This window comes from Aythya marila (assembly GCF_965140915.1).
Source record: "Aythya marila genome assembly, chromosome: 15".
Taxonomy (NCBI): Eukaryota; Metazoa; Chordata; class Aves; order Anseriformes; family Anatidae; genus Aythya; species Aythya marila.
Window position 1 is genome coordinate 10,201,088 of NC_139056.1, and position 20,016 is coordinate 10,221,103.

A 20,016-nucleotide genomic window follows, 5' to 3' on the forward strand; every position below is an offset into this window, starting at 1 on the left:
TTTCTTTGGCATATGGGAAGACATTTTTTAAACTACAACTGCAGGAAAATTCAGGAAAAAAAAATTTCCGTTACAGCAGAGTTCATCCTCAAGGTTTACAACTGCAGAGACAAGTGGAAGCATCTCATGTTTTCTAACAACCTGATTCAAAATTTGTGTAAGAGCAGTTTTTGTTGACTTCTTTTCTTTAAGGATCCAAAGGTAATCTTTCAGAATTTGTTTCTGAATGTTTAGAGAGATTGGCTGGACGTCTGTGGATGTGGCACTTGGTTTTTCTGGTTGTGCTTCAAATATTTTAGCAAAGTTTAAGGTCCAAATCAATTTGAACTAGCTTTTGTAAAATTTTGATGTGATGCAGACTGCTCTCTACATGGCTGTATGCTGTTGGGATTAGGTGGCTCGGTAGCAAAAACCTATGCTTAATAATGCCACCATTGTTAGTAGCAACTGCCTTTCTCAGTGGGCAAAAAATACTTAAAACAAGAGAGTGTCAGCAAACAGCATTCACTGGGTGTTTTGTACCCAGAGCCGTACTGCTGATTTGTGAAAAACAGAAGGATCTCTGCACGGGGTGGACAAGTCTCCCTGTGCACCTCGCTAGCTGTGCCCATGGAGGTACAGACAAACACACTGTTGGCGCAGAGTGCTCAGCAGAATTTCCAACGTGGTGTTTCTGGTTGCCCTTAGGCAAATTTAGGATGATTGCGACTGTTAATATGAGTCAGATTTTTTTCAGCCTTACACAAAGTTTGTGTACTGAAAGCTCATGCCAGGTAAAGCACTGCTCCGAAGGGAGTGATGAGCTCTTTGGAAATTTGCTTCTCAGAAGCTATATATAACCACATTGTCTTATGAAGCTGGTATCTGCAGTTAAAGACAACATGACTTGCTGTACGTTTTACTAGTTTAGCATAAAGTGCTATCTTTTATTGGTACCTTTTGCACTGTGGTGAGGGGTAGCAGAACTAAAGCATTTGGTCCCATTCAGTTGTTTCCTAATCGACAAAAATGTTTGCTATTTGAGCATGGCAGGATGAAGTGGAAATCTGAGTAAGAATGTTTATAAATAGGAGCAGCAGGAGTCAAGGGATTTGGAAAGAGGTTGGGGTTGAATGCCAGTTAGTTACTTAAACCTTTGTAAACCTTTCTCTCTTCAGTTTCAGGAAAAATGCTGAATTTAACATGCTATAAGTCTGAGACAGAGAGAGTAATAGAAGTTAATTGCTTAGATCTTTGAAGTTGTAGGGGTACAGATTGATTCTTGTTAAGCACTTAGCTGAGGAAAAATGATTAACTTAATAAAGTACAAAAATACATGGTCAGATTATTTTTCATTGATCTCTGGAAGAAACGCAGTGACTTTTTTGTCAATATTAGGCAGGAAAAATAGCCTAGAAAGTGCAATGTACTATTTTGGCAGATCTGACTGAAACTGTTTGGAAAAGTTTAAATAGAAGAATGTATTTATTCAAAGGAGTTTTTGCTTGGAGTGCCAGAGGATCTGCTTGAAGTATGAAAAAATATGTATTTTTTTCAACATAGAACTTATGTCTACTCTAAAAAATAAATAAAAAGTATTCAGACTTTTTAAAAGCATGTTTAAAGCGAATGTGCTTTATTTTGGAAGTATGATGAGCCACATTTGGTATAAACTACCAATTGTCTTTTGCCAAGCTAAGAATGGGAGAGCAGGGGTTTGACCTTACAGTTAGTGATCCATCCAGCAAACTTCTTATCAGTGAACCAGAGAAAAAGCTCTTTTATATCTGGATTAGTGACCTGTCAAGCTAATTGTTGCACGGAGTGATAGCAACCAACAATTCACAAATGCTAAATATACTCTTGTGTGAGGAATTTGAAAACGCTTTACAGTCTTAAACTAAGCCTTATTGTTCCTTCACTAAGAAACCTATAAATTTCTGACCTCTTGAAGTCTCTTCTTGGGCTACAGAGCATGTGGCCAGTGGGCTTGTTGATGTCATAGCAAAGTGCTGGAACCATTGGAGCTGAAGATGACCAAGAAGTAAAATATTGTATGACCTAAAGTGCATTTTCCTTCAGGTATTGCAGCTCAGCAGCTTCCATAGCAGGTATCAGGGTTACTTTTTTTGGACGAGACTGAGAACTTTGATGGTTTGCAATGTCAGGTATCCTATTTAACACCCTGGAGCTCATCTTCTTTTGGAGGAAAGTAAATGCTACTCAAGCAGTCATTTGATGCGTGAGTAGTCCTACCATGGCACTCTCTGGTTGCTGTCTGGAGACATTCTTTGGAGAACGAAGACTGCTTTCAAATCCAGCATTTGCTCTGCTTCCTTTAGCCTGCAACTGATCTTGGAAAATGAATAAATAGAAAGCTTCTGCAATAAATACTGCTTCTGAAATCTAACTCCAGAGCTGTCTCAGGCAGGGGTGGGGGAAGGGGAAGGATGAGTTTTCCCTTGCTTTTTCTGAAAATTGGATTTGTGTGCTTCAGAAAGAGCCAGCAATCATAAGTAACTGACTAATGCTCTCCACTAATGAGTGAAGTACAGAGAGCAGCTCCCTCATTGCCAAGAGTAGATGTTACTGGAAAATTATGACAGCAAGACGGGTTGAGCCCCAGACGTTGTGCTGGGAGCACGGTAGGTCTGGTGAACTGCACCCACATCTAAAGCAGGATTTAAGGGTACTGCTGGTGGGCAGCCATGGGGTCTGCCCTCTGGGCCCCCCCCCCTGCAGCTGCTCAGCGACATTCCTGTCGATTTTCCATGCTGTGACTCAAAATGAATCTGACAGGAATGTCTGTTGCTGCTCTGGTGTGCTTGCTTTATGAGCCTGTTTCCAGATCTGTCCTAGGAAATGTAGGTGTGAGCCAGCCAATGCTTTCCTCGCCTCTAGCAGGGGGTGCTGTGGTAGGGGAAAGCTGAAACACATCACTGCAAATTTTTTCTTCTCATAGTGTCCTTTCAGAAGTTGAAAGGATCAGTGTGTTCTTGTTTGCTTCTCTCACACCCAACAGATGATGGAATAATCTCTGCTATTTGGGAATTGTCCTGTCCTTGGTCCAGGATGCTTGGATGTTGGAGCTGGAATCTGCCTAGGCTGGAAGCGAGACGTCTGTGGTTAGTCCAGTCATTCGCAGCAGCTACTGGGAGGTGCGTGCCAGTGGGAGATGCTGAATTCCTGGGAATCATCCCGTATCCTCCAATGTGAACATGGAGCCAAACCCTCTTCAGTGGTAACAGTAGCTCAAGCAATCCAGCTTCCCGGTCTGCTCCATATTGCGTGTGCTTGACCTGATTTCCATCAGTAGCTGGTGCTGAATGCTGCCTGGGGAGCATGTATATACGTGACCACTCCTGTGCCCTGCGGGGAGAGCGGCTTTGGTGGTGGCTGATGACCTGGAGGTAGCCAAGTGCTAACCATTTCCCTTTTTACATTAGAAGAGAATGCAGCATAACTCACAAAGGTGGATAATTGCTTATTTTCTGACCTGGATTTGAACTAGATGATGTCTTTGTGCTGTACAGCATAATGTCAGTCGGCCGAAGACTTGATGGGAATCTGTTAAACCTTGTTTATCTGAAATTTTGTCATCTGGCAGTTGTTTCAAGTTTTTAAAATTACTGTCAGCATTGCCTGTATGCTTGTCTCCATTAGAAGCAAATAGTTCTGTCACAGAAATTTGTCATGGGATCATCCAGTCCCTTTCCATCCCATTCTTCGTAGAAATCTTTATAGTAGTATGCTGTGTGATACAATATGCTTTTATTGGGCAAGATCATAAATGCCCCAAGTTAAAAAGTACTAAAAGGTATTGTATGTGCAACTTCTGGAACTCAAAGGATCTAACTCTTGGGAAGCTATTCAGTCTTAATTTTTGAATTTCAGAGTTTTCCTACTGTAGTCAAGCTAAATCCACTGATCTTCAGCTGCCCTTTTATCGCACTGTAATGAATGAAGGGTTTCAAATAAATATGCGGTATCTTTCATGTGTCACTTAGCTGTGCATACTTGGCACGGTGGTCTGTTGCTTTCACCACCTAGATAACACTGAGGAGGAACCCTGATTTGTTTCCCAAGACTCCCACTTAAAGTGGCTGCTGTGTGTTGCAGACGGGTGCATAATTTGCTATCAGCTGTTACCATGGCCTCTCCTGGCATTGTTGCTGGATCAGTCTCTCACTCTGGAGTGCTGAAACACAAGCCAGAATTAGAGAATTTGTTGTGACCTGGATCTTTCTGTGAAAGTCAACAAGAGAAATATGGAATCTGCAGTTTTTACAAAGACTGTATTTTGTGTTAACACTTACAGTAACACTTACTGTGGGCTTTCAAATGCAAACATCAGAGGAACGGAGTTCAATTTCAGCTGTAGCACAAAGTAACCTATGTTTCCTCGGTTCTGTGCATAACGATTGCTCAATAGGGAGGAAAAATACTATTGAGTTCTCCCAAAATTACATCTTCGTGAGATTCTGCCTTGCAGCATACATATTGATGGGGAAGAAATCTTTTGATTCTGTTTGACAATGTTTTTTTGATCTGATGTAGCGTAAAGAAAAGGCTTGACACCTCTTAATTTTGGAGTCGTAATATCATCTGCATGTTTACTGGTGGTGTTGCTACACAGAGCTGATTTGATCACCCTTTCCCATTATTCACTGTGGGGAAAATCAAATATAATCATTTTGCTTAAAAGCTAAAATCTAAGAAAGTTTTAAGGCAATATAAATAATGCAGCAAGACAATAAAAGAATGCATTTTTACTTTTAGTGCTTAGCACTGCAAAGGTATTGCTTTTGTCCTGCATTATTTTAGTGTTTTCCCTTTTGAAAGAGGACAGCGATGTGAAGGTGATGGTGTACTTACTAGTATATGGGTGTAACACTGTAATCTGACTGGCGATTCACCAGATTTCTTGAACAGTTTTTGGCAATCCCTACCAACAAAGGCACGTGCTAACTTGGGTAGTGTTTCCACTATCTGTGCTAATCTGTTAATAACCCACCCCAAAAGACATCCCATTACGTTGTGACCAACATCTCCCTTTATGATTTCCACATTAGTTAGCATAAAAATTTTCTGTATTTATTCAATATGCATGACCATGCATATTTTAACACTGTATTATTAATGCCAGTATTAATTTATTTGGGTAAGAGACTTAGAATGTGAAGTTAAACCCATCTTTCTTTCCATATTCAGTGATCTGTATTTACATACTTTTAAAAAGTTGGCCTAGAAGCATCTTCTGATCTTGAAGCAGGAGCTGAGTGACTTCAAAAGAAAAATGCACCTAAAAGGAAATCCACACTTATCTATTTTTAATATCAGGTTGAACTACTTTCAGGATTTAGAGGATACAGGCTGCGAGGGTGGGGTTTGAGGGCTGGGCTGAGCTGGTTTTAGGGCTGGCTGATGTTTCAAGGGTTGCTGCCCCCTCTGCCTCCCTCTGCCAGGGCTTTTGCTGTGCCTATTGCTTTGGCTTGGGCAGCTCTGTGATCCTTGTGTGAAAGCGTTTGGCTTGCTAAACTGGCAGAAAACAAACCCAGAACAAGGCGGGATGCGGGCAGGGCTGTAAATCCAGCAGCAAGTGGCAAAGCATGTCGCGCAGAGCTGCTCTCTGTGTGGTTTTTCTTTCCTCCACACATGACACCCCTTCATTTGCTTGAAGGTGGTTCTTTTACTTGTGTTTGCAAAACACTTGGTTTCCTAATGGAAGTGCATCAGAATGATGAGACAAGGTACATTAGTGAATATAAGATGTAGAGGAGGTAAGTGTAGTGTAATCATGGTCTTCAGTACTGCCTGTTCATAAAAATAACAGGGATGGTAAAAGAGAAGTGATCATTAACTTAAACAAACACTGCTTTCAGATGGCAGATATGTGTGTCAGTGGCATAATTAGGAAATAAAAAGCAAGGCGGTTGGCTCTTCGGTTGTTTCTATCAACATATCTATCTAGCAGGGTGAAGATATGAAAGCTGTTGTAAAGCTGTACCTATTTGTGCTTCACTGCTGTTGGGAAGGGCAAGTAGGAACAGCGAGGGTTAGCTGCTCATGTGAGCTGTAAAAAGCCTTTGTACACTCATCTGTTTCTTTACAGCTGTTGTTGCTCCTGTTATCAGCATGGGCAGATTGTAAAGATCCATATGCTGCGGTCGGTCGCTGCAAACTCCTGCTCCATCGAGTTCAAGAAACACATTTACTGTGGTTTATACGTTATAGATGTAAGCATATGTGCAGCAGTCTCCTGTGTGTGATAGGTGAAACCCTAATGCTGGCTCTGGGAAGGCAGGTAAATGGCATGGATTGGAGTGTGTGTGTGTATATATATATATATATATACATATATTTCTTCACAAATTGGTGTTTTTTAGACCCTGCTTTTGCACAACTTCAGAATTCCCTACTTTCTGCTTGACTAAGCATGGTAACACCAACTAAATTATATGTGGGCATTTCTGACCAGGACAAAAAACATAATTTTGTGTTATTTGAAGTCATTCTTACGCATTATGTTATAATGCGTAAGAATGACTTTAATTCTTTCAATTAAAAATAATGCTTGATTTTTCCAAGAAGTGATTATGTACCTGGCAGCAGTTAGCCTGCTGTCTCTTTTCTGTGTAGAATAAAAATGCATTTTATATTTCCAATTTTTTACGCTTTTTGTTCTTTCAATAAAAAAATGTTGAATGGGAATCTGGTATAACTAGAACTGGTATAACTAAACCTACCCTGCAGAGGAAATAAACCAATTTCTAAACATAAGAGATTTAGTGGGTCATGTCAGAGGGAAACTGTTTCCTCTAAATTCCTGAAAATACATTTTTGTGTAATAATGGATTTAATACTAAGTTGGGCTTTTTCACATATTATTAGAAGCCCCAGAGGACAGGTGTCTTAGCTATGAGTTGCTTGTGAAGTATATCCTTGTCCTAGAGGGAAAGATGTTTTCAGCAACATCTTGTAATGGTGTGCTTTCCGGTAGTTAAACAATTACAATGATGGATGCACGTTTGAGGCTCTCTTCTGGGTTTTGCTGCTAATGTGCTTTCTGGTCACAGCATCCCTCGTGACCAAAAACTCTCAAAATAACTCTGCAAGCCATGGACTCAGTCCTAAATTCCTCATACCGCTAACTGGTAATTTTGTGTGCAAAAGGATATTGTGTAAAGGTTTATTTTCACTGTTAATGGACGTGTGAGCACTACTGTGCTAGAATGTGCTCAGCAGTGACTAAATAGCAAAGATTAATGCAGTAGGATAGTTGGATTTGGTTGCCTTTAAAAAATAAAAATAAAACTAGTCTTACTGATTGAATTTAATGCAGTTATATTTCGTTTTCACACTGAAATAAATCCGTGCAGGAGGATGTCCTCCTACAAAACCCTCTGTGGAATTTTTAATAGCCACAAGTGGTCACAGCTTTGTTTATACGTCTTGCCTGAAAGCTGGAGAATGTTCCTATAATTAAGTTTAAAAAAGGGAGCGTGTAGGGGGAAAGGAAGAGAGTAGCCTGAGAATATCCGTTGAGACAAATGTCCTGAGACGATCAGATTTGTTCTCAGGATGGATGTGTATTATTTTTAAAGGTCAGAAGAAACAGTTGTGCAGAATCTGTGGATGGGCAAGGATAGGTTTGTTTAGTTTTAAGCCTCGTGTTGTGTAACTATCTTTGTACTCGTGAGATACTTCAGTAGCAGCAAAATGAAATCTATCTGTTCTATCTAAATGAAACTCTTTGCTTGGAATGGGAGTGCTTAACATCACCCCTTTGGGGCTGACACGGTAGGAGGAGAGTATTTACGAAACCAAAACTTCGTTGTGTCAGTAGTCAAGTGAGCTAGAGAATCAGTGTTATCTATTGATAGATACTGAGGAGCTTTTTTGTTTATGGCTAGGGATTATTTTGGTGTTCTCTTGAGAATCTGAACTCTGAAATCACATGAAGTGGTGGAGCAAGATTGCGTTACCTCTTAGCCAGTGAATGCTGGGGGAAAGACTAGTAAGGAAAGATTTTCAAACACAGGAATTCTGTTGGTTCATGTAACATCACTGGAGAGGATTTATTTTTTGCTACTGGAAAAGATGAGGGATGTGGATTTAGGAAGTACTGGATTTGTCTCTCTTATTTAGGGATACACTCCTAATTTGCAGTGACCTGTGGCATGTTCCTTGTGTGTTGGTCTGTTGCAGTTCTTTCTCAGTGCGCAGAAGACTTGGTTATTTTTTAATTTTTGGTTCCTGCTTGCTCAAAAATGCCACATTTGGATTGATGGCATTTAAGTCATGCTATTACATTTGCTTCATGCTTTAGTAAATGAAGGACAAAAATGTAAAGTGAACATAAAACAGTTGAAGATGTAAAGAAATTATCTGGAAACAGGAATGTAAAGAATTGCATTTGACAGTTGAATTTTCTATTTTTTAATGATAATTTTTATGACCTTCAATGTCAGCATCTGAGAAGTGAATTGATTCCCATGCTTTTTAGTAGGACTTGTAGAGAGAAATGAATACTGAAGGTGCCTTTGTAAGCTTCAGAGTTCTGGGTTAATGCCCGTGTTTGGATGCTGTGCTTGTGTTGCTGATAGTGGAAAATGATTAAAGCGGCATCATCACAGCTACAGGACAAAGCACTGATTGCTATGGCAAACTACAGTTTGTTTTTTGGTTTTGGGATGTGTGTTTTTATGGTAACACCTTTAGTGCAAACAAACCTGCATTAAAAGTGCATATTCTGATAAGTATTTGTTTACAGGAAATTCATCTACATGTATTTAGTTAGTTACAGTAATTGAACAGAAATGGGCCAAGTTGGAATATGTATTTAGCCTTTTTTTTTTTTAATGATTTCTTATTATTTTTTAGTACTAGCAAGATTTATACTGTTGTCTTTCATTCTGTTTTACTACTTGGCCAGGAATATAATTTGGATTTAGAACAATGCCGTGCCTATCTAGTAAAATCATCACTAGGCAAATTGTCTTTCTGTTTAGTAATAGCTGAAACTCTGAAGTTTTAGAAAAAGGAAGGGCTCTCCCTGTGAGCTGAAGGGTTTTCTCATGAATGACTCACGTTGGAAATAGAACATTGTCTTTATTTAAAGATTAGAAGATAGCATGAAAGCGTGATGCAACTCCAGTTTGTTCACTATACCAAAGTGCTTTTCCATCCAGCTCTTTGTTCTCTTTCAGTATTTAAATGTTCATGCTAACTCCTCCCATCCTGTCTACTTTGTGTTTAGAATTGGTGAAAGACCAAAAAAAAAATAAAAAAAAAAAAAGGCTTGGAAGTGACTCAGAGGAGAGAGCTAGGAAATTTGTCTTATGGAACAAATAGGTAATATGCACTCAAGGAGCACTTGTATGTGGAGGGTTATATGGGCACAAGCTTTAAAAAAAATAATCTTAAGTGTTCTAGCTAGCAAACACTTGCCTGCACATTCAGTACAGCTGAATGGAAGCAGTCTTCTCAGAGCAGACATCCCTTGTGGCATGGACCTGCTTGCTGAGGTCTGTGGAGGTGCTTCAAGGCACTGTGGTTACTCTTCAGGCATCTTTGGTCTCACGTTTGCTTGACATGAGCCAAATGTCAGCCTGGATGTCACACTTTTCGGATGTAGTTTTGGAACTTTTTGAATAAATGAATTTTTCTTTTCAGGTTGGAAGCATGGCAAGCACTAGCTCTGGTGTCTAAGGATGCCTGGGCACCACAGCTCCGCAGGTTGCCTTTCCAAAGAAAATTCTGTTCAGGCTCTCGCTGCGGTGCCTGCTCTGCAGGTTGTGGAAGGCACCTCGCACACAGTGAGACAGACTGATTGCCATTCAGCCCTACTGCTGGGGAAACGTTTTATCTGTTTAGAAGTAGGATGCTGAGTTTTTCTTCTGTTTTCGAATCACTAGAGATCAATGAAAAAGAAAGAATATTTGAAGTGAAAAATAGAGTAGATCCTTCCTTGTAAGGAGAAGGTTTAAGTAATGGTGCGTGCCCTTTTGCATTAGTGATTTTTCTTTTTATTTTTTAGCAGCAGTTGAGTATTTTCTACTGTGTTTTTTTTTCTTTTTTTTTTTTTTTTTTTGTTCAGATCAGGTAGGAACATCATGCAGTGTTAGTGTATCAAAAACCTTCATTGAAATACAGAAATACTGTTGTTAAATTTTGCTTTAAGGAGGAGAATTGAAACACCAGGGACACCAACCATGGCTGAGGTCATGCACCCTCCTGGAGCAGACACCTGTAGCCTCTGAAATTGCAGGCTGTAACGCCCCGTGGGCAGTTCCAAAATGTTCTTGGTGAGTTTGTGTGCCCATTGGTATGCTTCCTCATCAGCATGACCAGAAGTGCTGGAGAAGGGCAGCAGTGATGGTACACAACCAAAAGAAGGCTGAGAATAAGACAAACACTTTCAGTATTATCTTCCCCACCTGCCAATTTATGGTGGCAATAGGACCGTGCGCTTCCTACAATTAAAGAACCCCTTCTCTGTTGCTGGTGTGAGTGGATATAAATACCGACTGCACCAGTAGTGGCTGGAACCTGAGCAGTACTGTGACCCTTGCTTAGCTCTAGCCTGGTTTTTTATCCTTATCAAAGGGTATTGGAGTCCTTTGGCTCTGATACTAATACCCTTACTTAAAGATGTTGCAGTAATGTGGAGTTCCCTCTAAATACTCTCTTCTGAGTGCTCTGTAAGAGCTCTTAGAATCTTATTTTCTAGCAGATTTTTCTTGTCTTTCATCTGGCAGATAGATACTTGATGTTATTTCCTAATGCAAAAGACAGTCTGACTCCATTTAGTTTATTTCCTTTTTGTCTAACAGGATTATTAATTGTGTTGTGAGGGCTGTCTCCCTGTTGCTGCTGCGATCAGAGGGAATGAAAAAACCCAGAAGACAGACTCAGAGAGCTGTAGGAAGAGGACTTTGGTGTTTTATTTCTTTATTTTGGTGTTTTATTTCTTTTCCTTCACTCGGTAGCCTGAGCACAGAAAACTGTCATCAGTCATGTTGATTTAAAATAGAAATTCCACTTGTCCCAGATATTCCACACTTTCACTGGGTAGTAACGTAAAGGAAAAGGAACTGCAGCAGCACTCACTGGCGTTAGGCTTCGGGCGGAGTTAGTGGTAGCAGCAAATACACTTGGCTTGAAGGCAAACCAAGCACCATCTGTGGATACTAAATACTGAAAGCTTTAAGGTTATTTTTTATTTGCCTTCTGTTTAGTATTGCTAGTTACCAGTGAAGGTGAGATCAGCCAAGTCTCTGCTATGGCAGGAAGTGTGTAAGTGGAGGACTTACTGATACTGCAAAGTCTAATCTAATTTTGTCTACTAATCTAACACTGCAAAAATGCTTTAATGATACTTGAGCATACTTCCCAGCTAGGGGAGTCATAGATTATACGTGTTTTGCCTTTCAAACAATCAACATCGGGTAACAGACTTGAGTTTTGTTGTTTTCAGTCCTCAGATAACCAAGTTAACTCTGGTGTATGTAGGTACAGAGTGTGTGCATAGGCACAGAATCTCTTGAGTTTGGATGGTTAAAATCTTTGAGTACACAAGACAATGGTGTGATCCCTTGTCTAAGCATCACATGTGTTTCTGAGGTTTGATGTGAAAAGATTTAACCAGTATTTGCATGAAAGGAACGTTTAGAAACGGGTGAGTTTCTGATCTGACGAGGGGAAAAAGCAGGTAAACATCGAAGTCTAGTATGCTTTCAACAGAAGCCTGTAATTTCCTAAACTGGAAGTAATTCAATCATGTCTGTATCTGGAATAGCTAAATGAGATCATCTCCCATAATTACTTCATGTCTAACAAGCTCTGTTGCCGTTTGGATTTTATATTATGATTTGGATCCTAAAAGGAAAGGAGCTTAACCACTGGATGTCAAAAGTAATCAATATATTTCATTATTAAGGTTTGAACAGAGGCTATGTTTCAAGAGTCCAAGTGAAAAAACTTTTGTCAAGCTGAATCTTTGCTCGTGATCCTGTTGTGTCCATTAAATGTATATATGACATGAGGAAACACCCTTGGCCTTCTGAAGTGACTGCACTGTTGGTTGTTACTGTTGGTACAGAACCATATAAATAACTTAATAATTATTTTTGTTGTTCCATTGGAGCTGGAAGGAAAAGCTGTTCTATAAATAAGGAGCAATTTCCAAGAAAGTGGGTAGTGTTAAAACTGTTATTACAGGATTGTTGCAAAGGAGGTGAATATTTGTGGTTGGTGTGCTACTGCTGTACAAGTAAGTGAGCGTAATCCATGGCCAAGCAAGTTTCTTGCTGGTGAAGATCTGATTGCTTGAGAAAAGCAGAGGTTTTGTGCAAATAACTTTTTGTTTGTTAGTTGTCAGAGACTGCAGGGTAAGGGACTCTTGCTAGAGTGGCTGACAATCACGCAGGAAAACATCTGCATCTTCAGAGGCAAATACTTTTTATCAGCAGGGTAACGTATTTGTTTTAGCATGGCCAAGGAGGTTCTTCAAATTGAGTTAAATGCTTCAGACTCACTCAAGTGGTGCTACACAAAAGCAGAACTTCATGATAGGCTCTATTCAATAACGGATTGTAACTGCATATTTATTTGTAAAGAGCAAACATGTTTATCCAGCTGATGGAAAGTAATTGCTGTTGGGGATGTCTGTAGTGTTCTACTTACCTCTGTCTCATATGTACGGGTAAAAAGCAGCCAAGTAAAAGGTTACTCTTGCAGTTATGATGTGGGAAATCAGTATCAGGATGCACATCTTGATAATGAGTTTTGTATAGTCTTGGCTTTTCTTTGGCTTTCCCCACCTGCAAAACGTTAGGTGAATGTATTTTGAGTGATAATTTACTTACATGAAAAATTTTGGTCCATGACTAAAATAACTGGAATGGTACCAGACTTCGGCAATTTAACTGTGGAATCAAATCTTACCACGTATCATATGATAACGAGTTCCCTTAAATTGTCTAGGCTTCTTTTGAAGGACTGATTCTGTCCCTAGTCTATTACGTTATTTATGATTTTACAAAATAGAATTTCAGTAAATTTGCTTTGGTTTTTTTTTTTTTTTTCTCTGTAAATATTTTTACTGAAAATAATTGCAACTAAAAAAACTTTCCTGTAAGCTTGTTTTTCTTAATCAAGTTTATTCAGTTTTCTGCTATGAGTTACGTTAGCAAATGCATGAAAGGCTATGTTTTGCTCTTATTTCAGTGCCTGATGACCTCTCCATAGAAGAAAGAGAAGAACTTTTAAATATTCGTCGCAGGAAAAAAGAACTGATTGATGATATTGAGGTAATTGATTTATCTGTAAATTCCTTAGGAGACTACTTCAGTAGATGAAATTTATAACAGACTACAACATTTCTCTGTACGTATAAATCACTGTACGTAATGGTTTTAAAAGCATGTAAATGGCCTAAGCTAAAGCTTACTAATTATCAATAGGATTTACAATTCATTATGTGCTTTTAAAAATGTTAACTTCTGTATTTATGTAACGCATTATGCGTATATGTACACATTTGATTTGTGTAATCAAGAACTCAAGAAGCAGTGGATTTGTATATAGCATAGGAGCGAGAAAGAAATTTGGGTAAATAAATCTTATATTGAGGTTGGTAATGACAGTTTGGTCTTGATCTTCTGACATGAGCATATACTTGAATGATATACTTCAGATCAGTGATTCAGTTGTGGTAAAATCTTTAAACAAGGTATCTAAAGAAACCATGAGATTTATCACTTGTCTTCAGCTGACTATCAAATAATTAAAGAAAAAAAAAAAAAACTAACGTCTTACTAGTACATGATAATTTAAAAATGAGTATTAATGTGGGTTAATTTAATTCACTTCCTTCTTTTGGCAGAGATTAAAATTTGAAATAGCTGAGGTTATGACAGAAATTGATAACCTGACCAGTGTGGAAGAAAGGTAAGTAGTGCCAACATACGGCCATGATTCAGTAAGACCTTGGAATAAGCTCTTCTAGGAACAGAAAATAAAAATGGCTTTATTATGCTAAACAAACATTTGATCACCTTTATTCAGTCTAATATAAAGCCTCTGAAGTTTGACACTATCCCACTCAGGTGTGTCATTTGTTTGGATTGAGAATATGTTCAATAGAATGTAATATTTTAGATGGTCCAATTAATAATGATACAGTTAATGGAAGCATCAATTACTTGAAATAACCATAAATAGTAACATAATTTTCCCCCTTATAAAAAGTGAATGTCTCTTTCATAATATTAAAATACGAAGTAATCAAAATACAAATTAAAAGAAACTAATCCAGAAATGGTTCTGTTTTATAAGAATAACTTATAACTGCTTTTTATTTTTTCCCTTTTCTCCATGTGTAGCAAAACTACACAAAGAAATAAACAGATAGCTATGGGAAGGAAGAAATTCAACATGGACCCTAAGAAGGTAAAGAATTATTATTGCTCGTCAGGAATCAAGTTCCTGCTTGTAATATGATCTATGGCAAATACAATCTGTTTTCTTAAGAAAACATTTCTGATAATATAAATTGTTAGGCCTTATTTGTATATCCTTTAGTACACTGAGCAGAGGGTTAATGTAGAAGCAGTCATTTTAGTCATTTGCCAGTCATGTGTGCTTTTTTCACTTAAGCAAACTTTTTTTTTTGATCAGAAAAGGTTTTTATCAACAATCAAATATGCCAGGTATTGATTGAGCAGGCTTGCAGACAGATTATTTGTACCTGATAGAGGGAGTTCAATGTTGACTTGTCAAACAATTCTAAAAATACATTGATATTTGGTTAATAGTGAGGAAATAAATTTAACTTTAATTCCCTCTGGTTCTTCCAAAATGCTTTTAACATGGTTGATAATTATTTCTCATACAGGCTCTTACATTTGTATATCTAAATTCTGTTTGTGAAAGTCATATTTGAACATTTGTATATTTGTGTACATACACATATATGTACCTATACAGTTTGTACAAACACCTGCAGGTGGGAACTTCTGTTATCAGTTTCATTTAGCTGAAAAGTAAAGTAGTTCATTTTTCTGCAGTACCTCTACTTTTCTTAGAGTTAATAATTGTCTTGAAAACTGCGTGACCTGAACATTCTCTTACAGACTTCCCAATATATTTAAAAGAACTGTTTCAACATATGTGATTTTTTGTTTCTTTACTGTTTATGTTAAATTTGGCATCTTTCTGGCTTTGTTTTTCTGCCTTCTGCAGTCTTCATTGGGATTCCATTTTGAATTATTTTCTTTAACATCTTTCTTGAAATTGCCTTAACATTGTTTTTCTTTCAGATTGTGTTGAAGTCAGTTACATTTCGATGACTTTTCCTTCTTCTGGCTATTTTCAATTTACGAGAAGCACTCAAGTGTTTTGTGATGTAGAATGCTTTTGAAGCTAGCGACCATGTGTTTTATTTCTCAATTTCTCCATTTTGGTAGCAGTGTAACTTCATTTCTGTTGAGGGCAGAATATCCCCAATATCCTGGTAGTTTGCTCTTTTCCTCCAGCTCTTTTGTCTCCAGAAGCTTGTGGCAAAATCAGAATGATGTCAGATGCTTTTGTTCCAATGTTAACTGTTTTTTGTTATTGTTCTTGTTGGATGGAATTATTTCTATAAATAGATGCTGTGGCCACATTACTACTGTAACATAATATAAATGTGGTAAACAGACTTAGAGTAGTAATTCCTTAATAATGTTTATGAATCAGTGGCGGCCTGCAGTAGCTGGCTGCTCTAAAGCTGTATTGTCTCTCTGTTAGGAGCTGCTACTTGAAATAACAGGCAGCTGAAATCTGTGTCATTCTCATGTTGTATGAGAGAATGAACTTGGGGTCATTGCGAAAACGATGCTTTTCTTTTGTAGTGAGAGGGAAGATGGTCTCCGTATTTAGAAATGTGAAAAAAGTAAAGTAATAATATGTGCACTGAATTCCCAAAGTGGTGGTGTATTTTTTTTTTTTTTTAATCAAGTAATGGAGATATAATGTTTTCATAGAAGCAGGAACATTTTGAGCTTTCTTAACCATTTTTATTTAAAGATTTAAATTTTCTAATGTGGTACCCAGTATGTTGAATAATTGTCCCTGACCCCTTACCAGCAAAACATCATCACAATATATGCATTTAATGCAGTTATATCATGTAACATCACCAAATTTGCTGTTCAGATTTGGTTAGATAGTGTGGAAAGGACTGTGACGGTCAAGTTTGTAAAAAACACTTTAGGAATGCCAGTGCAGGGGATGTAAAGCTGTGCCTGAAGATCCCCGCATTGGATGCCAGTACTGTCTGTGATGGGCCCAGAAAATGAATTCTTTATAACACAGACAGGGTTTAAATAACTGCAAATTCTCTAATTAAGATGCTATAAAAACTGAAACTCAAGGAAGACTGCATTGAACAGACCTAAATAAATAAATAAATAAATAAATGCAATATTTGCAGTGAATATCGAATATTCCTGTAACAGTGCGTTTTGTATGGGGAGGTCAAACTAGTACAGCCGCCTCCCATCTCGTATCAGTCTAGAGAAAGAAAATTTGCATCAAGACAAAAGATAGTGTAGGAGTTGATGGGTGTTTGGCTGGCCTATTTTACAATTTATTCCAGACGTTGGAGTTGTCCCAGACATTCCTTTCCTGTCTATCTGACTTCTGGTTCTTAAAGATCTGAAGGAAAAAGAAAAAAAAAAAAAAAAAGAATAATTTTTGTAGCATGCTAAGATAGCTGCTTCTGTGCATAGAAATTCATTTTCCATGATTCTAGTAATTTCCATTTTTCAGTAACCTGTATGACTTTTAAAAAATTACTCTGGACAGTCTGTCTACATTAAACATGAATAATACGGTCTTGGGTGTTGAATGAGGGAATCTGCAACTGCTGTTTCTTATGTTTGTTAGAAGGAAGGTTCTCTGGTGGTTGACAGATCTGAGAAAGCTTTTTGAATAACTTGCTATGGGAAAAAAAAGTGTTGTTTCATACTCAAATTAATTTTTTGTACAAATAATAAGTTACCAAATAAGCTTTGTAGTGATCGGTTTTGAGGAAAGCTCAGCTATTTCTGTTTCAAGATAAAACTGTTATTTTCCTTGCAACAAAGTCATCTCTGTTCTGAAATGAGTTATAAAAATACTGAGTTGTCAGTCAGACTACCAGCATGTCACTGAACTAAGTATCAGATGATGAAGCTGTTATGAGAGGAATTGTATTCCAGACTTTGTTTTTTTTTATAATTAAATGATTATGTGCCTGACAAGAAGTCAATTGTCTGGCCTAATTTAACAAAGAAGATGCAGTCTTGAAGCTAAAAACCAACCAACCATCCATACGAAAACAACAACAAAAACAAAAAACCAACCAAACAGGAAGATAATTACTTTTTTGAATATTACTGCAGGGCCTTCTGTGCTATATCAAAAAGTAATGGAAATTTTCCTAGATGTAATGAAATAAAAACTAAATATATTCCATTTGCAGAAATTTGAAAACTTCTGGCAATTGGAAAATTTCTGAAATTATCCAATATTCTAGCAGGAAAGATTTGGAATAATTTATTGAGCTCTCCTGTACATACTTGGAATCCAAGGCATTAAGGATCCTTGCAGCTGCCATTTCTCCTTTTTAGCAGCGTGCTGCTCACAGTTTTGTGAAATTAGCAGGAATATTAACAACTTTGGGGTTATGTTGGAGTGGGGGAATAGATGTCTCTTCATGACCTGTTAGGTGGTGGGATGACATCCTTTCCAGCCTTCCTGTAAACTTTATCTAACTCTCAATCTCCTGTCTTAACCACTTTGCAGAAAGCTCTCTGGGCACCCCCAGAGCGGGCAAGTTGTAGGGCCGGTGATTTATGGAAGCGTAGGGGCCCGGGGGCTTGACTGAGCGCCCACTGGGGGAGAGGTCTTACCTGAGGGTAAGAGTCCTCCTGGCTTTGGTAGAAGCTCTGTGGTAGATGCTTGACTGCTTTTTCTGGATAGTCCTTTGTGAATAGTTTAATTCAAGCACAACCAGCAGTCAGCGATAATCCCAGTGTCAGCATAAATTCTGTAAACTGGTTTCAGTGTCCTCAGCCACGACTTCTACTGCAAGTAGTGGCTTGATGTATTGGGTTGCAGTTTGCAGATGCTTTATTTTGTGTCGTGGTGGTAATTAAGTTATTCCTGCATACTTCATTATATGATTTTACAGATTATGGCTCTGCAGACATTTATGCAATACAGTGAACAGGCCAACTTGCGCATCGACTCCACAGAGCAGCATGGAATTCAATTTATTCAATTAAAACAATATCTGATATTTGCAGTTGAGGAATTCTAACAGCCACCTAGTACTTCTAGCCTTAAAATGTCTTCCCATTTTTATGTGTAAACCAGTACTAAATACTGCTTATCTGACTGGAAAACTTTCATTTGTTTACTGTTTTGTCTAAAAAAAACAAACAAACAAACAAAAAAAACAACCAAACTTCTATAGGCTCATTTAATTCTTAAATGCTATGTGTATGTCTGTGTCCCTATATTAATGCCAACTGTTATGAGCAGTATTTACATAAATGTTTGCGGAAGAAAACATAACATTTATTTTCCTCTGTAATTGCTTTTCCTAGGGAATACAGTTTCTGATAGAAAATGACCTCCTGCAGAACACTGCAGAAGACATTGCACAGTTCCTTTACAAAGGAGAAGGATTAAATAAAACCGTAATCGGCGATTACCTCGGTGAAAGGTAAAATAAAAATATTGGAACTTTGTTCTTGTTTACAAAGCATACTTACTGGTTTGGTAGTTACCTTCCCCTTCACAGGCTGCACATAATAGCTGCTATTCTGAAATCTATAAAAACTACAGTGGGAAGTAATACTAACCTATTACAATTTTTTTTTCTCTGCTTTCTTGTTGTTCTTTTTAATTGGATGCATTGTGGAAAAAAATATTTAATTAATTGTAACTTACCATTTTGAGAAAATATCTTTAAATTTGGCTATAACACACAATTTAATGCCATAAGTTTCTGGAATGACAGAGTTGTATTGCAACAGTTCCGGTAATTCTTGATACCGTGCCCAGACAAGGAGTGCCTTACAATTGCTTATATTTGGATGGTAAAGAAATAACTTATAAAAGATGGTAGTTCCTGGGACAGTTCTAAGAAGGTTTTAGCAATGCCATCATCTCTGCACACAGACTTCCCATTAGTAAGTAGGTATCTCAAAGAGCAGCTGCACCATAGCTATATCAGTTCTAATGCAATAAACATGCAACGTGCATATTTTTGCATATGGTTGCATAACATAATAAAAATGCAAATTACCTCCATTGGTGTGCAAACTAGGAATTGATTTTTGGAAAAGGCAAGAGCAAGAGACAGAAGTGGAGAGTGGGTTGAAGTACATGTATCTACGTGCTTGCACATGTTCTGCTTCAGATGCCAGTTATGGAGGTTTGAAAGCTGACTCATTTAGGATCTACTCCTGCAGTGATATGTTCTGGCAGATCCCTTTTGAGACATCCGTAATCTGTTTACAGCATCAGCAGCTTAGTTTGTGCTCAGCAGTTTCCTCCTGACATTAACAGGTTTAATGAAAGTTTTCACTGTGATACATACATTTTGAAAATGTTTGCCATGGAGCTGCTGTACCATATTTCAACAAGTTTTACATGAAAGCATTAGGATGTTCATCTTGAATATTTGGGCAGTGTTATACAATTACTCATTATGTCAATGTCCATAATTACAGAATAGTAACAAAGCTTGTACAAAGCAGTCTGTATTCATTTTTGACAGCTGCATTCTACCTTCTGAAATACTTCCAGTTTTTCTAGCCCTAATCCTGGAACCTGCATACTCATGCAGAAAGGTCTTTCCAATATGTTCAGTCCTACAGGCATAGTCTAGAACAGTCATGTGACTATTTATAGGTTTACATTTAAAATTCAAAAATGTATTGCTCATCCTTTTTCATTCCAAGCTGGGCAGCACTGTCATTTGGTCTGGAAACACTGGGC

The 20,016-nt window shown here is 37.9% G+C and overlaps 1 protein-coding gene across 2 annotated transcripts in view; it reads left to right on the forward strand.

The window, feature by feature from the left end:
- The window catches only part of CYTH3 (cytohesin 3), a 51,868-nt gene that overhangs the window by 13,205 nt on the left and 18,647 nt on the right, over positions 1-20,016 (forward strand). Inside the window, exons 1-5 of one of the 2 annotated variants that reach the window (XM_082772593.1) lie at positions 3,037-3,137; positions 13,210-13,292; positions 13,868-13,932; positions 14,367-14,433; positions 18,618-18,736. In XM_082772593.1, the coding sequence (XP_082628719.1) occupies positions 13,895-13,932; positions 14,367-14,433; positions 18,618-18,736 (224 nt within the window). In that variant the 5' untranslated portion in view covers positions 3,037-3,137; positions 13,210-13,292; positions 13,868-13,894. Of the gene's footprint in view, positions 1-3,036; positions 3,138-13,209; positions 13,293-13,867; positions 13,933-14,366; positions 14,434-18,617; positions 18,737-20,016 lie in introns of those variants that run through there. The other variant, XM_082772592.1, reaches the window with a different exon arrangement.